Here is a 20480-nt window from a genome sequence, read left to right as displayed (position 1 = left end):
AATTACTACTTCTAGAAACAACAGAAATAATAATAATAATAGTAATTATACAACATTAGGTTTCCAAAAGTAAGAATAAACCACGAATTCAAGTAAAATTTTCAGTCATCTTATAAAAAGTGCGACATCCTACTTTTAAAATCACTTGCTATGACAATTAATAAAACGTTTAGTATCACGAAATTCTTGCAATATTTTAAAAAACATTATTGAAAGGAAAATTGGACGTTTCATATCATAATAAAATAAATTACTACACCATTATGGTCTCCAGTCTGAAAAAACCTGCATGTGATTTGGCATTTCTTTATATTTACACAGTTTACTAATGCTGCTCAAATGTGCCAATAATGTACTGACACAAAGGGCCTGTTTACACCTGGTCACTTTATGCATTTTTTCCGATCGGATAGCTATCCGATCGTGAAAAGACCAGGTGCCCTCCGAAACGCATTCGAGACGGATATAAATCCGATTGCTCAAACCACTTCAGGAGGTGGTCTGGGCCGCATTCCAGACGAAACTCAACAAGTGTAAATGCATCTGGTTGTTGAAACCACATATGTAAATTTTACTCCTCCCAAAATGTTAAAATAATAAACGTGTGAGAGCGTGTTACAGGCTATATGACATTAGTCAGACTGCGCTAATGCAACACGCATCTCTGCGGACGAGTAGCTGAGTATCTCTTCAGCAAGCCGACGTGCAAACTGCTGCGAATGAAACAGAAAGTAAGACGCAGTCAACACACAATCATCTTCATTAAAAGTAGTAAGACAAACTTATCTTTCCAGTGCTGATGCCGCGCGCTCTCCTATTGCAGTCTTTGATCTTGAAATGAGCTTATAATTAATAAAATGCAGTGCTTATCTTTTGATTTCGTTGACGTGAACTTCGTTAAATTTAAATATAGGAATTGAAGATCGGATTTATATCCGTTTTGCGACGACACATTTATGTGGCCAAGTGTAAATGGAAACATTTTAACAAATCCGATAGATATCCGATCAGCGAAAATGCATGAAATGACCAGGTGTAAACAGGCCCAAAAATATATAGGCTAGTGTGTTTTATACAAATGCAGACATGGTTTTATGTTTACGCGGCGCGATACAACGCAACACGTAAAAAGACAGTATAAGTCATTATAATCAGTAATTATGTCCCCACTGGATGCTACAAATGTCTCGTTTGTGATGGGTTTTATTGTTTTTGTCTTGTCGCGCCGGGACACGGCATCACAGTATGGTAGGGGGCGTAACATTTCCGTCACATGCTTGAGGTATTCGGCCAATCACAACGCACTGGATAGCTGGCCAATCAGAGCACACCTCGTTTTTCAGAATGATGAGCTTTGTAAAAATCGACACGTTTCAGAAAAATGGGGCATAGGGGAGAAACAATAACGTACAGTATGTGGAAAACAATGTGTTTTTTTAACCTTAAACCGCATAAACATTTCATTACACCAAATACACAAAATAATATTCTTTTTTAGCAGCGTCATATGACCCCTTTAAGAAACCAAGACTAAGTTCTAGAAGATAGCTCAGTGTCCTTGTAGACCATTTGAAAGGCATAAACACAAAGCTTTTAGTTTCTGTGTAGCTCACTAGAACTGAGTTGCAGCTGTTGAATCGCTGGCATAAAAACATATTATTATAACGCATCAGTCTATGCATGGAATGGCCTTTTGAAAACATGTTTTGTTTTGTATGTGCAGTTTCTGTCCTGTCCTGTTTTGTTTTGTTTTGTGAACCATTGATTTTTCAGCTTGATCGTCTCTTTCACTGCGGTCTCTGTGCTGAATGTTCCACCTCGATGTGTTCTAACTATTTATCTTAGGTCAGTTTTCCTTAGCCTGCTCTCCCATGAGGGAACTGATTTTAATGATTAGCAACTGTGATTTGTATTTAAAAACCTAATCATATTTTATGCCACCCACACCATTATTCCACTGGGAATACAGTGAACGTGTGTGTGGAGATGACAGCGATTACATGCAGCATGTAAAGATAGTATCTCAGGTGTCGTCTGTATTTAGAACACAGCTCATACTTTGAGGAACGTTACCAGTTCAAAGCAAGATTTATTCATCTGTCACAAGATGCTGATTACGATAGAAAATGATTATCGGTCAGCGAGTTGACGATAAATGCACAATATGTGCATAGACACCAAGAATGAAAGTTTATTAACTTTTTAAAATTTAAAAGAATGATTTAAAGCTGGATCAAATATATTTTTTTAAATATCAGTATAATAAATATAACAAAATACCTTCCAGCCTTGCATTAATGTAACCACAATTTCTGCTTGTTTTTACAAACTGAGAAATTGTATTCTGTGTTAATCAACAGCAACCCTCAGAATCTGTCGATAGGGCTTAACTTGTTTTGAACCTGAAACGTTCCAATGATAATTTAAATGAAAAGCGCTGCCTATATCTTCACAGACATTTCTATGCACAATTTCCCAGAGTCTGTGCCACAAATTGTAAAGCAAGAAGTCAACATGAATTAATTCCCCAGTGATTTATTTTGATGCAAATGTTCATTTAAAATGTATGAAGATTCTGATTGGGTATGTGTGTGCCATAAAACACATCCGTTCTGTGCCTCCGGCCTTTCACATGTGAGATCTTAATGGCATTCATTAACGCTCAAGCGCAATGACGTACGTCTTTGGCCACGTCACCATCCTTGAATGAGACTAATGATCTCTAATGGAATTTCTACTGAACGAGGCTTTACTTTCACAAACGAGTTCCATTTCCAAAAGAGTAAAACGTGTCTTTGCTCTATCAACAGAAAGATACACATGCTTCTGACCTCCGCTAGCAAGCTGTCACTCTGTGACCAAATACATTTGGAGATATCAAAGTGATTTCTATTCTGTCATGTCTGTTCAAAGGAATCGACCCTTTGCTGACGCTCTGCCAACTTTAGTTACAGATGCTCATTTTACGGAATGTTTTTCAGTCAAATATAAAGTGGTAACATGAAATAAATATTTTCCAAAAATGTCTTTTAAAATAAGCAATTGGCATTTATTAATATTATTGTGAACCTTTCGCTGTACAATATTGTACTGGTAATTTACTTTGATTAATCGAGGATGCATTAAATTAATGAAATGAGAATAAATGAAATAAAATAAACATTTTAAATTGTAAATGTATATAATTCCTGGGGCTTATTTAAATGAGAAAAATAAGATTGGAAGAGCAGCTTGAAATCATGTAACCGCTACACAGCTCATTCACTTAGAGCTGGAAGCACTTAATGCAGTGCATAAACTGAACTATATTATCAAACTGCATATTCATGAGAAAATGAAAGACATCTGCAGCAATAATGGCTATGCTGTGTAGACCCGCTATTATTTTTGAAAGCTAAAGCCCATTTTGTAGCCCATGTCCATGTTTATACCACAACCCAAGTACTGTGCTGGCAGTAAACTGTAAAAATAGAAAGTTGAGTTCATTTTAAAAGACAAAGCAACCAACTGAAAAGCATTTTTGAGCTTTCTCAACTTTTTTTCACACTCTTCACCCCAAATCAAATTTAAGTTTAATCAATCTTCCTCAACAAGCACATTCAGACAATATGTAAATAAGGAGTTGAATAAACTACTGTACTATATGTGTAGCTGAATTCACTAAATGGTGACTTTAAAAAAATTCTAGAGACCTATTAAATGTACACATCCTCATAATTCCCCAAGTTTTGACAAAGCACACAAAATTAAATTATTCAACTGCAAGATGTACAGTATATGTAGAAATGTATAAATTATCAACTTTAAAATAGAGCGTGTCTGACAAAATAGAAGTAGGATTATGTACAGTGTACAGCACAGTCATAATATCAAGCAGTGATACCATCATATATATTTTGAACTATATACACACACTATGGTATTTACATGGTACTCCAAGATAATATCATGATATTTTCTGATATTTTATTCTTTTTACGTTATTGTTGGTTTTCTATAACGGCACTGAAAATTATCCAACCCATGTTTAAATCTGAACAGCTTTCAATGTAAACTTTCTGAAAATAAATAAATAAATAAATAATGTTATTGACCAGCATAACAGTTTTCTTAAATGTATTTAGATTTACAATATGAAGCATTTACACTTTCATCCACAATGACTTATAAAAACAAAAAAAAACACTGCTTTAGCTTTATATGCAGTATGAGCTTTATATATCTGGTAACACTAAGGTTGCATTTGTTAACAAAAAATACATTTATTAATCTGTTTGTTAATTTCAACATTTACTAATTATTAAAATCAAAAGTTGTATCTCTTAATAGTATTTAACAGACATGAGCTAACATAAACTAACAATAAACAGTTGTATTTTTAATAATTAATGCTATAACAAATAACTGCTATAGCTGCTAGTTAATGCATTAACCAATATTAACTAATGAACCTTATTGTAAATTACCATATATTTGAAATAGTCTTTGCCAACTCCATAGCAAGTTATATCTGATCTGATATCTGACTGTGTATGTGTAAAAGCGACAAATACAACACACCTTAGGCTGTCAAAATTAGAGTGGGTTATAGCAAATCTTCCTAAATCAAGACAAGATTAGTGTACTCCATTCTGAACAGCCTCCAATAAAGTGTACCATTCTTTGAACTTAATTTCTACAGGGCTTTTATTTTTGCCTCAAAACAAAGCACAATGTTAATTGAACTAAATGGGTTCATTTACGTGTTAGAAATGGGTCTGCAGAAGTCCCGGTTCTACACATCTCCCAGGGTCGCTTTGTCAAGCGCGGCAGAAGCGAGAGACATTCATCACTATGAGCTAATGAGAGCAAGTTCGAAGTGTAATAAAGACATAGTTAAAGTTTACACCCTTGCAGAAGCACTGAAATGGCGCCCAACGTAGGGCCAAAGGTGCTGTGTCAGGACACGATCGCTCCAGGTCAAACAAAAAAAATAAAAATGTTCCTGTGCCCTTCAAGCAAGGTTAAAGGCACAGTTCACCCAAAAATGTAACTCCTATCCACCCATATGTTGTCCCAAACCTGTATGACTGACTTTCTTCTGTGGAACACACTTTCTTTTGTGGTGCCCCATGAAATCTCTTTTATTTTCCCCTAAATTCTGTTTTCCTTTTATGATTGAATACAATTTTATCATTTAAAAAAAATGGTGTCTAATTAAATGAATTAATAAAATGTTAACAATTTAATCCATCTTTTAAAATGTAATGAAATGAAAACATAATTAATTTACTACAAAACATTGCATTTTTATTTTTTGTCAAATGTTTACAGCACTGTACAACTGTATAAATGAGTGAAATATATACAGGTTGTATTATATTCCTTAAAAATAGTATTATTATTTGTATTATTATTACATGAGAATTACATTTAGTAATATATTTTTACAATAGTAATATATTTCTGTCATAATTTCTTCAAGTTAAACAAGACTTTTATTTTGACAGTTTGCTCTGAAGGTCTTTCGGTTTAAGTTACTTTGAGTTTCAGCGTGTAGGCTGTCGTTTGACAGTCGTTTTTCTCAAATGAAATGGAGTAATGCTTGTGAAGTGACTCGCAGAGCAGCTCTGCAGATGAAGTACATGTGTTCATGTCCTGATATATTGAGACACAGACGCTGAAATCACAGAGTGCGTCGTGTTTGAGTTTGGGTTTTCAGGCGAAACCGAATAGACACACAGAATATGCAGACTTAGCCTATTTACGACAAACACTGACTGGCTGTTATCGCATTTATTTCTGCTGTTAGATTAATCCATATGGAGTAAAAATGTCCAGAGCTTATCAACGTTTTCGACACAAATTTTATCGCGACTCAAAATTGTATTATTTTATCACCCAGCCCTACAAAATCCCCATCAAAGTATCATAAAAGTGGAAAACCAAGCCAAAATTTAAGTCGTAATTCATTGAAAACCTTCTTGTAAGAAGTATCCTGAACGAATCATTTTAAGATGGATCTTTTTAGTGAATCAATTATTCCAGTTCATAAAATGGATCTGAGGGGGCATTTACATGACACTGTTTTCAACTAGAAATGGAAAAGTTTGTATGCGTCATTTGCATGACGACAAACTTTTGAAAATGGTGATGTCATGCACATGTGTCTTACCTGTTCACATAGTATTTCTTTATAAAGTGATATCGCCAACTACTGGCCTGGCATGCATAATACAGCGTTCTAGGTCTTTTTCATGGATACGTGTGAACGGAAATCATTTTGACAATCAGTTGTCTGTTTGACGTTGTTGTGTAAACGTACCCTGAATGATTTGTTTGCTAATCTTACTTACCTGGTTTAACTCACTGTAGGCACTGCACTGAAACAGCATGCAGGGGACCAAATTTGCAGTGAATTACAATATAACGTTCGTTCCCAGTCCTTATTTCCTTTCATTACATGGAAGAAAATTTTATATATATATATATATATATATATATATATATATACAGTATATGAATATATATTCATTAAAAATTCACATTTTATGTTCCATGGAAGAAAGAATGAGAATTTTGGGGTGAACTAATACTTCTATATTTCTACATTTGAGGCAGGCAGTGGAAGCACTATCTGTCTAGCATACTACGCTATCCGAAGTGGGGGCTTAAGATTCACGACTCCAGTTGGCGATTTATTCAGTAGAATTTCAGAGGCGACTTAATTCACCCTAGCCTGCGCTCGCTCACTCAAAGTTAAACCCAGGAAACAAATCAGCTTGCCGCAACCCCTGCCATTTTTAAACTTGTTGTATATCTGCAAGAATTGAGTCACTGTGGTCCTCACAGGGATGTGTGAGATATGACAGGTCTTTTGTAGCTGCTCAGCATTCGTTTGTAATGATAAATCCCCCTCCCTCCTGCTACCTATTGAAAATCAGTATAGAACATTGGATTTGAATTGATGTTGCTTGGGCTCCAAAACTCAAAGCAGCATGACTTACTGGGGATGTTTCTGTGATACGGCATGGCATTAACACCAGTTTGCAATTCCTCGATTTGACTGCATGGGGATGGCATATGGTTCCAACAAGCCTGTTTGATCAATTACCAAGGAAGAATGCCAAAACTATTCAGCAAAAGAAGATTTTCTTATCAAAGTGATAAAATGTTGTTGCAAAAATGAGTACACCCTCCTGAAAGTTACTAACTAAAAAAAAAAGTATATAGGTTTAAGGCTATTTTTGATCAACAGGTAAGTATATTGATCCAAAACTTTTAAAGACAAGTAATTTCCTGACAATTAAAAGTGTTATATAGCCCACTGAATCATACTCGGACTTAATGCTGGCAGCAGTGGAACCACTTGAGAGAGAACAGGTGACTTATTTCTTAGGATAAAAGAGAACAATGGTACAAGAGGAATACCAAATTATTGTTTTAAGTGTGAAAATATAGCAGAAGTAGCACCGACATTCAAAAACAATGGACAATGGGCTCCTGAAATAATCAGGTCTTCACTTTAAGTTTTCATTTAGTGATGAGTGAATTTTTGCTAGAAGAAGAGCAGGAGAAATAACATGCAAATGTCTCAGAGCTGGCAAAAGCTATGAAAAGAGTGACACTTTATCTCACAGAGTATGACGCAGCCTGCAGAAGTGACATGCATGGTTGTTGTCACCACTAGAATTATATAGCCAAAGCAAAATAAACTAATTTAACCTCTTCCAGTTCAGTGGACATGTATTTCACTCAATCTTAACGCTCTTGAGCAGCTGTGAGAGATTCTGTAGAGACAAGCTGAGCAACACTCCCCATTAAAGATCAGAGCATTTAAGGAGGTCGTCCTCAGCACAGATGTGAAAATTTGTCATGAACTTGTACACTCAGTGGCAAGAAGGGTCAGAGCAGTATACTTTAAGTTCTGGAGGACATACTAAGCATACACATTCAACCGGATTGCTTTTGTAGTGTAAACGTTCATGTGGTTGAACGCTTTCGAATAGCCACTAAAGACCACCTCCTTTCTGCTTACTGGCCTAATTCTTAAACATTACTGGACGTTACTGAAGCATACTAGTCAGATGGGATTTAAACTTTCATAAGTTTGATTTGAAGTAGTGCTGTCAAAATTAACGCATTAATGCATGCGATTCATTTTATCAGTTTAACGATTAAAAATATTTAACACAATTAACCACATCAAATGGGAGACTTACACTGTGCTCGTCAATTGCACGCACAAATGCGGCGGTCCGCACTATAGCCTTTATCAATTCATATTAAAGTGTAAAAGAAACTACGAGCATGCAATGTCATAGTTATGTCGTCAGTTCAGTCATGAAATTACCAAAAAGGCGATTAAAGCTGCCTTAAAACTGTGCATGCATGTACACAAGTATCTGTTATATATGAGTCACATGTAAGAACATGTCTCCGAAATGCAGTGGTTTTCAAAACTGTCCTGGAGCACCACAGCACCCTCATCTCTCCCTCAATCTCCTTCATCAAACACACCCGATTCAACTTGTCAGTTCATTGGTAAAGACTTTAAGGGGCCGTTTACACGACAACGTTTTCAGTCAAAAATGGAAAACGATTTATGTGTTTTGCCTGTTCGTTTACACAACAACGGCGTTTTGGGGACTGAAAACGCATATTTTTGAAAACGTGTTTCAAAAAAGTTTTTGAAAATGCCACCGTTATCGTTTTTTTTTGTGTAAACACCCAATACAGGAATCTTTGAAAAAGGTTACATCATGCACGTGCATAGCACGTGTTAGGTATGTAGACATGCGCAGTACGTGTCAATTTTAAAGGCAAGCGCGAACAAACATACACAACAATGGCGGAGTACATTGTACTGTTGTTGCTGCTCAAGAGTTAGCTAACGCTTCTTCAGCAAAGTGTGGATTTACTTCACCAATATTACAACCAACAGCAGAGACCCATCATATACAACATATAATCGTCACTTCACCACATGTACTGTTTACTAACAAGGTGACAGCGCCAACTACTGGCCTGGCATACGTAATATAGCATTTTTGGCTGTTTTCGCGGATATGTGTTAACGCAAATCGTTTTGAAAACATTGTCGTGTATATGTGCAACTTTTTAAAAACGCAAGGGAAAAACGTTTCCGTTTTTGACTACATCGTTGTCGCGTAAACGTAGCCTATGACCTGAAGTGGGTCAGAAAAGGTAAAGAGTTGTTAGAAAATATGATGCGTCTCAGATCCGCATCATGTTCAGCAGCGGCAGCTCTTAAAGCAGCCAAAATAACCTAATAACCCAGTTGCTGTGGTGCCTGTTAATCAAAGAACAAAAGAAAAAGAGGAAATCAATATCTTTTGTAGCTTTAAGGATTCATCTATATACTGTCTTTGTTGTTTCTACGTTAATTTGAAGATTGAATGTGAAATTATTGCAATATAAAAGTATATTTATAAACTTTATACTTTATAAACTGAGATTAATTGCGATTAATCGCAATTAATTTCAGAAAAAATGTGCGATTAATTAATTGTTTTAATCGATTGACACCACTATTTTAAAGGTAAAAATGTAAAAAGCACAATGTTCTCATACAAGCCCTAATTCTAACACAGCATTCAGAATAGTTTTGTGACTGTCGGAGCAGAAACGAAAGCTACTGCTCTGCGTATCGTTTTCCATTGTCTCCTTTAATGTTCTTATGTAAATTGCGCAAGCTTTTTTCGCTTATCACTTATTTCACTACATCGAAAGATCAGAAAAAGCCCATACATTGAGATGGTCCTCACTGCTGAACACAAGATCCAGGGGGCGTGGTTGGATCCAGATCCAACTCCTCCCACCTTACATATACCTAAACCTACCCGTCTCCACCCCCTGATCCCTAAACCCCCCCATCTACACCCCTAAACCTACCAATCTCCACCCCCTAGATGTGGATCCAACCACGCCCCCTGGATCTTGTGTTCTGCAGTGAGGGGCTACTGCATACGTGCACCCGCCCATAGACTCTCTCCTCACAGAAATCAGGAAAGTGGTTGAAAGTGACAAAGAGACAGATTCAAACACCAGGTGTGAACAGGAATGTGTCTCTATTGTCTACTTGTGATCCGATCAACCAAAATGCATCTTAATACCATGTGTAAACCAGGCCCCCTGTATAGTAAATCTGGCCTTTGGTTTGTAAATTGTATAAAAGCAATGGTTTCAAATCAGCAAAGCTGTGCTGTTTCTCAGCGAAAAGATGAGTGGTATCAACAGAGAAATGAAATGACTGCCTGCTCCAGCTGAGTTGCTTACCACTGTATTTAGTGAACTGTGGGAAGTAATGAGTCTGCGCGTCTTATATTAACACACGACCCATAATTGGCTAATTATAGCGGTTGTTCCGCTGGTGTTTAGAGCACAAATCCAAAGCGTCTTCTCACGCCGTGCTCTCCGTCTCCTCCTCCTCCAGATCCCAACGCGCTGACGCAGCCCGGCCCCGACCACGCACTCATCGGCGGAGTGGTGGCTGTGGTGGTCTTCATCACCCTGTGCTTCATCATCGTCCTGGGCCGATATCTGGCCAGGCACAAAGGTACGGCTTCCCTCCCCTCTCTCGCCCCCTCACCTATAGTGTGCAAAATGCTTGAACATGTCCACTGTTGTACCTCATGTGTCTATGTGACCTATGTGGGACTGTGTGGACAGGGACATACTTAACCAATGAGGCCAAAGGAGCGGAGGACGCCCCTGACGCAGACACTGCCATCATCAATGCGGAGGGGAACCACGCACATGCAGAGGAAAAGAAAGAGTACTTCATTTAGCACCTCTGTTTTTTCTGTTCAGTATTTTCACGGCAACACTGCGAGCCAGCAGAGGAGGCGTTATAGCGCTCCGCTCCCTCACAGCACTAGTCTGGTCTGGCTTTTCTCTCTCTTTGTCTCCTCGACTCCAGTCAGAGTTGTTTTGCGAACCTCTTTAAGGCCAAATTTGACTCGCCACCTGCTGCAAAAGAATGTTGCCTTTGGTTAAACCAATCCTAATCGTCCAAAACAAAATAAAAATACATCGAAAACAAAAAATCTGTTGAGTTTGTAACTGTAACACCAGGTCCATTTAGGCCAAAAAACCCTATCCCACCCTTCCAAAATGACCCCCGTTTGATTTGCCAAGTGCCAAAATATACAGACATGTGCTTGTCATGTTTGTTGCTGTGTTTATTCATTTAATTTCCCAGTGAATACTGATTTCTCAACCACCCTCACTGTGCCTGTTATATACCTTTTTACAGATATTACCAGGGAGCGGCAAGAAATGTGGTTCATCTCAAGTCGGAAAACCTTGGCTTTGCCAATAATTACGCTTTAAGACAAGAATATGTGAGATGTATAATGTAAATATCATGTACTGTCTTTGTTTATGTGTGCGTGTCTGTTGTTTTCCATTGTAAAAGTGGGTGTGTTTTTTTTAAGTATGCCCTGTAATAAAGAATGTTCCCAAGAGATACAGACAATTATGTAATGTACGGACACCCGAAACAAGCCGGAAGATTGAAAGTGGCAGGAACTCGATGAAGCACAAATGAGAATTGGTGTGTAACCATTAGAAGCGAGATTATTTTCTATTTCCATCATACCTGTCTGTATATTCTTGCACTGTTAATATCCCTCCCCCCACCCAGCTCCGAGCGTTTATTTCAAACCTGAAAATGTATCAAACGTAAGCACAAAGTCATTGTAAAATGTCATTGGTTTAGACAGTCTCAGGATGAAAAGAAGAGCCTAATTGAATTTGTCTTTTATCACTCGAGTGAATGAATTTTTGTTCTCGCTTTGTGAATTGATCTAAGCGGCCATTTGTTCGACGTTTGAATGGAAGTTCAGCATTGTTTCATTTCGATTTGCTGACTGACCATTGTTAATATTGCTGTATATTACTTTGCTTAAGTGATTATTGGTGGAATATTGTTCAACTATAGGATCCCGTATATATATATATATATATATATGAGAAAACAAATGTCAAAATATCTATTTCAAGTGTCCCATATTTTAGTTTATATTAGTGAAGAAAATATTTGTTTGTTGGTTTGTTTTTCCCAACCCAGGAAATGTATATAATGTGTATACTTCAGCATTTAGTAAGCTGTCTATTTAATTAAATTTGAATTCTTTATTGCTCTGTTTTATGCTACATGTGTGCATTTCCATTTTAGCCTCTCTATATTAAGTATGTGCCGACGGATACTTGTCATTAATACTCATTTATTGGGAAAATCTGATGGACAAACACAACACATTACTATTAGTGCTTTTTCTAAGCTTGTGAACAGATAGGATCGTTTGTTCATGAGAAGGTCAGAACAGCAATCACCATTATTGCCTTTGTGTTTGCAGCAGAACATACGACCACACATTGAAGCTCTGGAGAAGTGTAATCTTCAGTGTACGTTTTTACGAAACAATGTTTCCAGTGTTCATACTTTATTTCACTCTTTATAACATCAACTAGAACGAAGACATTTTTCTAAGAACTTTTGATTTGCTTTACTGTTTTTTGCTGTATGGGAAAATGTGTGAGGTTGCTTTTACATTAAATATCTGACTTTTTCAAACTATGCCTCTGTAAGAAAAGAAAAAAAAACTCAGAGTACTGAGTAAAATATGCACAAACTCAGATTTGTGTTTTCTTCTTCACGCAACACATAAGTCTGTCTGAACATTAAACACACACACACACACACACACATATATATATGTAAAAAAAATCACATATAATTCAATATCTAATTTGAATAAAATTATGAATATGCAAATATGTTGGAATAAAAATATGAATATCACATATGTAATTGTATTATTATAGTATATTAATTCTACATTATATTATATAAAATATATTATTATAATAAATATGTAATTTATATATTATTAATTAAAATAAAAAATACAAGAAATAAAACTTTTTATTTTGATCATTTATTAATATAAATTGCACACAGTCTAATGCTTGCATTATAGTATTTAGGTGCTTAATACATGAGTAAATCAGATCCTTGAGTTGGAATAATCTTTTAAACATTCTGAAATGGGCTTGTATTATGAATTTCGTGGCTACATGCTGCCCCCAAGAGCCAGAAGCTCCCAGTGCATGAGAATGTGGAGGTTCTTCTTCTCTCAAAGCTTTGTTTATGGTTTCCAACTTTAAGTGGCTTTCTGATGAAAATTTCAAATCCTGTACTTCTTTCCACTGTGCCACCAAGGCGACAGCTTTACGTAATCCATAGTGCGAGTTGGCAGAGAAATTACAGGAAAGGATTTGAGGAGATCAAAAAATTGGGAAGGAGCAATGCAGTGTGTTCAGCCTTAAATCTAGACTGAGGCTTAACTGAATAACCGACACAAAACCATTACATTTCTCTGCGCTCGCAAAGATTGTGTGCTGTGTGTTTAAATGTTAGTTAATGCTTGTGGGTCAACTTCAGTTGATGGAATTAACCATTAAAAATGGATAGACTTTACAGCACAACAATGGAAACTTATCTATTTTAATATGGGTTTTTAAGGACAAGTTTGGAGTTAATGGTCATTCGGGGCTCTGGGTAAATTAAAAAACTAAACCTGATTATAAACAGAACATGAGCTATTGTAGTTGTTGAAGATGTTTAGTAACAGTATTACTACCACTAATACTATTAATATTCATCATAATCATTGTAATCTTAAAATTAATGCTCATCTTGCCATTCTGTCAAAGGAAGGAGTATTTAGTTACTAGTTGTTGCTAGATGACAGTATATCACAGTAACTATGTGTTTGAATCAGAGGTTCAAACATCTAGTTCAAAGTTGTCATAAATGTAAACCATTTTAATTAATTACATTCTGCAAACTAACATATCATGTTATATTTTTGATATATCTGCTGGGTAACTGAACACAATAAAATCACACTGATATGCATTCAGACAAGAATCTAACTATATAATAAAGGTAGATTTTAACTGAAAGACTCATAAATGTCAGCTTAGGGCAAGCGGTCACATTTTTATTGGTTTCATTTATTTATTAAGCCTTTTGTCACAATATTTTTGGCCAAAACAATGGTTAATACAGACTAGAACCTATAATATGATATTTAATGGCAGATTTTGAGTGTAACAACATGTTCTACTCAGCATGTGTTTAATGAGCTGTATCATTTCCCCTGGACAATATTGGTTAAATATTCAAAATATTTCAATAGAAATGAACTAATTCATAAAATAAACCCACCCTGAGAAATATACACTGCAGTGTGACAAGTAGCCCCAGTCTCCCATGTGTTATATCTCATCTTTTATTGCAAGAGTTTTACTAATTCATCTCAAGCTTGTCGGAATTTGCCGTCTGTGTTAAATCCCAAGAGACTTAATTATTAGGATTGATATTTTCCCAGAGCAGTTAACATGGAATATTTTTTGGCCCGCTTCCAGTTTGCTGTTTGACTGTAGTTTGAGTTTTCAAATCAGCGGCGAGGCCAAAAATCTCTTTGTGAAACAGGGTGGATTTCTATTCTGTGCCTCCAATGAATGTTACTTACACAGTAAAAAAAATTCTGTAAAATTTACGGTAAAAAAACCGGCAGCTGTGGTTGCCGGAATTTTACAGTACAAAATATGGTAGCAACGTTTTAGGTTTTACGGTTTTAACTTAAATTTACAGTTAAATACCGTAATTTCATTAACTGATATAATGTTAATATACTAACCTATCTGAAATCTGTTCTGTACCTTTGTAATACACTGATAACCACCAAATGCAGGTGGCAATGAGAAAGTCACATGATGAACCAAAGCCCATCACAAGTAGCTTTTAAATAATAACATATATAGAAGGTGCACAGTGTCATTCACACAAACACTAAACACCATCATGGTAACACACATGAAACTGCAATAACACAATAAACATTAATTTAACAACATTAGGTGTAACACACTACCCTAATATACAAAACTGATAGGAAAAAAACTAAGAAACATAGTTATTTCAACAAAATAATCGGGTTTGTAGTATACTACCGTAAAATGAATGTCCAATACAGTTTTTCACCGTATATAGTAAGGGAATTTACCGTTAACCATTTAACAGGTTTTTACTGTAGCATTTTTACAGTCTTTTACCGTTAAATTCACGGTCATTTTTTTACAGTTTACAATTACAGTAAATGGGTTTGGGTTTTTAAATGAATAAATAATTCCAATTAGGGTGACAACATCAAACTTGAAAACATGCATTTAATTATGAATTATACGTTTTTAAAAATACTCTGTAATTTCGTGTCAAAGACATACTGAAAATACACATCGGGACTCGAAACACTGAATCTTTTCCGAATCTGTTTATTCAAGAACCATCTGAATTAACCAGTGAGTCTGACTTTCCAAAGCTACATACATTTTGAGAGAGAGAGAGGTCCATTTAGGACAAGAATAAATCAAACTTTCCAAAGCTATAAATACTGCATGAAAGAGGTGTCCAATCAGTGCAAACTGATTCATTCTTTTAGAATGATTCGAAATTTCCAAAACTACATGTGGGAGAAGGACGAATATTTAAGACGAACTGATTCACTAGAATAAATCAAACTTTCCAAAGCTACATATGAGAAAGCGGTATGTCTAGGACTAACCGATTCACTAGAATGTATCAAACTTTCCAAAGCTTCATAGGAGAGAAGTAGGACTAACAGATGAATCGGATTTTCCTAGCTACATATGAGAAAGAGGTTTGTTTAGGACAAACTGATTCACTAAAATGAATCAGATTTCCAAAGCTTCATATGAGAAATGGAGGGCAATTTAAAAGAACTGATTTTCTAGAATGAATCAAACTTTCAAAAGCTTCATTCTGTATAAGAGAGATGTCCGTTTGAGGTGAACCAATTAAGTGAATCATACTTTCCTAAGCTATATAAGAGAGGTCAATTTAGGAAGATCCGATTCATTCACTAGAATGAATCGAAATTTCCAAAACTAATTACCATAGAGGTCCATTTAGGATAAACTGATCGATTTACTAGAATCAAATGAAATTTACAAAGCTACATATGAGAGAAGGAGGACTATTTAAGACAAACTGATTCGCTAGAATGATTCTGACTTTTCAAAGCTACATACTGTATGAGAGAGGTATATTTGGACAAACAGATTCACTAGAATGAACCAACCTTTCAAAGCTACATATGAGTGAGATGTGTTTAAGACAAACAAATAGAGTAGAATGAATCAAAGTTTCCAAAGCTACATATGAGAAAGGTATGTTTAGGATGAACCGATTTCCTAGAATGAATCTGACTTTCCAAATATACATATAAAAGAAGGAAGACTATTCAGGATAAACCGATTCACTATAACGAATCATACTTTCCAAAGCTATACATACTGCATGAAAGAGGTGTCCAATCAGCATGAACTGATTAATTCTCTTAGAATGATTCGAAATTTCCAAAGCTACATGTGGGAGAAGGGGCAATATTTGAGACTAACTAATTCACTAGAATTATCTGAATCTGAATTCACTGAATCTGACATTTCAAAGCTACATATTGTGTAAGAGAGGTGCGTTTAGGACAAACTGATTCATTAGAACTTTCCAAAGCTACATAAGAGAGAAGTAGGACTAACAGATTAATCGGATTTTCCTAGCTACATATGAGAAAAAGGTTTGTTTAGGATGAACTGATTCACTAGAATGAATCAGATTTTCCTAAGCTACATACTGTAGAGAGGTCCGTTTACAAGTTCACTGCACTACAAAAAAAATGCTTTTCTTACTTTAGAGTTTTTGTCTTGTTTCTAGTCCAAATATCTAAAGTAAGAAAAGCATTTTTTTTGTAGTGCAGTGAACTTGTAAACGGACCTCTCTACAAAAAAAATGCTTTTCTTACTTTAGAGTTTTTGTCTTGTTTCTAGTCCAAATATCTAAAAATTCTTAAATCAAGAAGCATTTTCTAGACAAGTAAAAATAAGTCAAAATTAAGTGAGTTTAATAATTTAGCTTACCCCACTGGCAGATAATTTTGCTTGTTTTAAGGAAAAACAAAATTTTTACTTTTTCTGAAAACAAGACAATAATTTTTACTTAAAATGCTTCTTGATTTAAGAATTTTTAGATATTTGGACTAGAAACAAGACAAAAACTCTAAGAGTTTTTTGCCATGTAGAATTGTTTGATGTATGAGAGACAGGTTCATTTAGGACGAAAGATTCACTAGAATGAATCAGACTTTCTAAAGCTATATGAGAGAGAGCTGTTTAGCACAGAATGATTCATTAGAATGAAACAAACTTTCCAAAACTAAATATAAGGACTTACCAGTGCTACAAACTAGAGAGCTAACAAATGTGGTTGTTTACCTCCGCTCGCAAAGTAATACAAATGTGACATTGCGCTAAACTGCTGAAAGTTCTGAAATACCTTTCTCTCTATATTCGTCGTGACTCTCGCAAGACAAGCAGATTTTTTTTTTGTAAAAATATACATTACAAACTATACATTATAGTTTATATATACACAATATCTTTTTTGTTATTTATATCATTCTATTTACACACCATCAGTATATTCTGTCAGCTTTTATTGAGTGAACCAGTCATCAATGGCCCTTTGTGCCACTGTTTCAAAGCAGCACAATTATGTAGAGAAAAATCATTTTAAAACTAACCCAATAACAGCCTGAAACGGCAACTGCCTGTTAACCAGCACCTCTAAATTTGCATTTAATCTCATTGTTTTGTTCGGTCATCTATGATTATATTCACATGATTTACAGTGGATTATCCCGCCTGTCATTGTATGGCAAGTCAGCTATGCCATTGGAGTATTTCTAAGCACATACCTCATTAAAGACCTTTGAGAGGAAAACAAAACAAAATAAGTAATTTGGAGATCTTTAGTATGCATGGAGGAGGTAAACAAATGAGATCACCTTGAAAGGACAATTAAGAACCAAGCTAAGAACCTGTCGGGCCGCACAGCGTAATTACAATTAAAAGATAAATGATTAAGTTTTTCACGGTGTTTTAAATCGAGTTAGTTTTAACAAAATAAGGAGCAATCGATACACTCGCAGAAGACCACGAACGTACCCAGTTGTCAGTGTTTAGCTTAATGACGGACACTGAAATGGCAATGACTAGGCACAGCGACCTTGAGCAGACAGACAGATCAACAGAAAATGGGTTTTTCTACTGATTAAATTCAGTGTTCCCTAGACATGGAAGATTATTTAAACTCAGTGCAGGAGGGCAAACCAAACACAACTTTTATCTTAATATGTATCTTTAAATACATGTTCACTAAGACTGTGGTCCTCAAAATGGAGATTTTCCCTCCTGCAGATAATAAGACTTTTATTTAGTATACAGCATGTTAGAGATTCAGATATTTGTGATGAGGTCTTCAGCTCATTTTACTGCACATCACGTAAGCCTGTTTCCGCCACAGAACAAAAAAAATTAATAAATAAAAAGGGTAATTGCAACTCAGACATTTTTCTCGAATTCTGAATTGTGAAATAGAAAAACTGCAATCTGACAAAAAAAAATAAATCTGATTTGCAAGATACAAACTCTACAAAAAAACTTTTTTGCATTTTTACTTTTTTTTCCTCTCTGAATTCTAAGTTTGCATCTCACAATTCAGTTTTTTTTCCCTACCTTTTTTAGTATTTTCTTCCATGGCGGAAAAAAACGAACAGAAATTGAAGATTTAAACTCAGAATTCTGAAAAAAGTTGTAAACTCGAAATTACAAGGAACAAAGTCTGTTTATTCTATATCAGAGTTTATATCTCGAAGTGCAGACTTTTTCTCAGAATTCTGAGTTTACAAAAAAAGTCTGAATTTTGACTTTTTATCTCTCAATTCATCTTTTTTTCTCACAATTGCGAGTTTATATTTCACAGTTCAGACGTTTTTTTCTCAGAATTCCCAGTTTATAGCTCTCAATGCATTTTATAAACTGTGAGAAAAAAGTCAGAATTGTGATATATAAACTCAATTATAAGAAGAATTATAAGAATTGATGGTGGAAGCAAGCTTACATACAATTCTGACTTTTCTTCTTAGAATTAGAGTTTATATCTATATAATTCTGACCTTTTTTCTCAGAACTGCAAGAAAAAAAGTGTGAATTGTGAAATAAAAACTCCCAATTTCCGCATTATATTTTTCACCCCGTGGTGGAAACACGTTTCCATAGCCTATAGTTCAAGCAATATGACAGTGAAGCAGAAACAACTGTTAATGCACAATTTTTATTTTATATACATTTTTTATAGATTTTTTTTTCTTCTTTTGAACAGATTTCTTCTTTTTCTGATGATTTCATCTCCTCCCTGTAAATAACAAACAATAAAACGCTGTCTATTTTTGTCATATATGAAAGCATGTGGAAGATGACTAACCTGGACTCTAATACCAATTGTTGATGCCAAAAACCCCAGCCCTGTCAGCAGCAGAGAAAGGTAGCAGCATCACTGCACGTGCTCTTCCCATGCTGATCGCCTTTTGGTGCTGCTGGACTGCCGAGGACGGATGGTAAAGGGCCTCCAGTCACGTTTCCTCTAGTCAGAGAATTTACTGCATTTCCAATGTCAAGAAATACAACATAATTCTGTCTCCCCTTCATGCGCCTGGATGGAGGCCTCGCCCTCGTGTTAGAAGATGGGCCAGGCAAGGAAGGTATGAATGGAGGTAATTGGATCTGGGAAGGGCTCTCGAAAGTCAGAGAAACTGTTGGCCTTGTCGGCTTCTTGCTTTTTCGGCTTAGGAAACAGTTTAATAGTCAATTAAAAATTTACCTTTGTGTCAGAAAACTCATAATGTGTGACATGAATGAATAAAATTAATAAACATGTCTACTGTTCTTTTAATCTTAAGATTTCTACAAGACAATACATATCGACCTTATTTAAAATGACTAAATGTGTATAGCCTATGGAAATATTCTAGATTAACTACGTCACTCGCAGATGAACCGCACTGAACAGATTCACTCGCAGATGAACCACACTGAACAGCTTCACTCGCAGATGAACCCCACTGAACAGCGTCACTCGCAGATGAACCCCACTGAACAGCTTCACTCGCAGATGAACCGCAATGAACAGCATCACTCGCAGATGAACCCCACTGAACAGCGTCACTCGCAGACGAACCGCACTGAACAGCGTCACTCGCAGATGAACCGCACTGAACAGATTCACTCGCAGACGAACCCCGCTGAACAGCTTCACTCACAGAAGAACCCCACTGAACAGCGTCACTCACAGATGAACCGCACTGAACAGCGTCACTCGCAGAAGAACCCCACTGAACAGAGTCACTCGCAGATGAACCGCACTGAACAGATTCACTCGCAGACGATCCGCACTGAACAGATTCACTCGCAGACGAACCCCGCTGAACAGCGTAACCCCGAGGAGAACCCCACTGAACAGCGTCACTCGCAGACGAACTGCACTGAACAGC

At 36.0% G+C, this 20480-nt stretch overlaps 1 protein-coding gene across 2 annotated transcripts in view; it reads left to right on the top strand.

Annotated features, from left to right (window-relative positions):
* LOC107592658 (cell adhesion molecule 2-like) overlaps positions 1 to 11986 on the top strand; it is a 308856-nt gene extending 296870 nt beyond the window's left edge. Inside the window, exons 9-11 of one of the 2 annotated variants that reach the window (XM_016282196.1) lie at positions 10436 to 10558; positions 10672 to 10777; positions 11258 to 11980. In XM_016282196.1, the coding sequence (XP_016137682.1) occupies positions 10436 to 10558; positions 10672 to 10777; positions 11258 to 11363 (335 nt within the window). In that variant the 3' untranslated portion in view covers positions 11364 to 11980. Of the gene's footprint in view, positions 1 to 10435; positions 10559 to 10671; positions 10778 to 11257 lie in introns of both variants that reach the window. The other variant, XM_016282197.1, reaches the window with a different exon arrangement.
* The last annotated feature ends 8494 nt before the right edge of the window (positions 11987 to 20480 follow it).

This window comes from Sinocyclocheilus grahami, unplaced genomic scaffold (assembly GCF_001515645.1).
Source record: "Sinocyclocheilus grahami isolate Dianchi unplaced genomic scaffold, SAMN03320097.WGS_v1.1 scaffold156.1, whole genome shotgun sequence".
Classification (NCBI taxonomy): domain Eukaryota; kingdom Metazoa; phylum Chordata; class Actinopteri; order Cypriniformes; family Cyprinidae; genus Sinocyclocheilus; species Sinocyclocheilus grahami.
The sequence above is the reverse complement of the archived record's forward strand: the minus strand, read 5'-3'. Positions and strand labels throughout refer to the sequence as shown.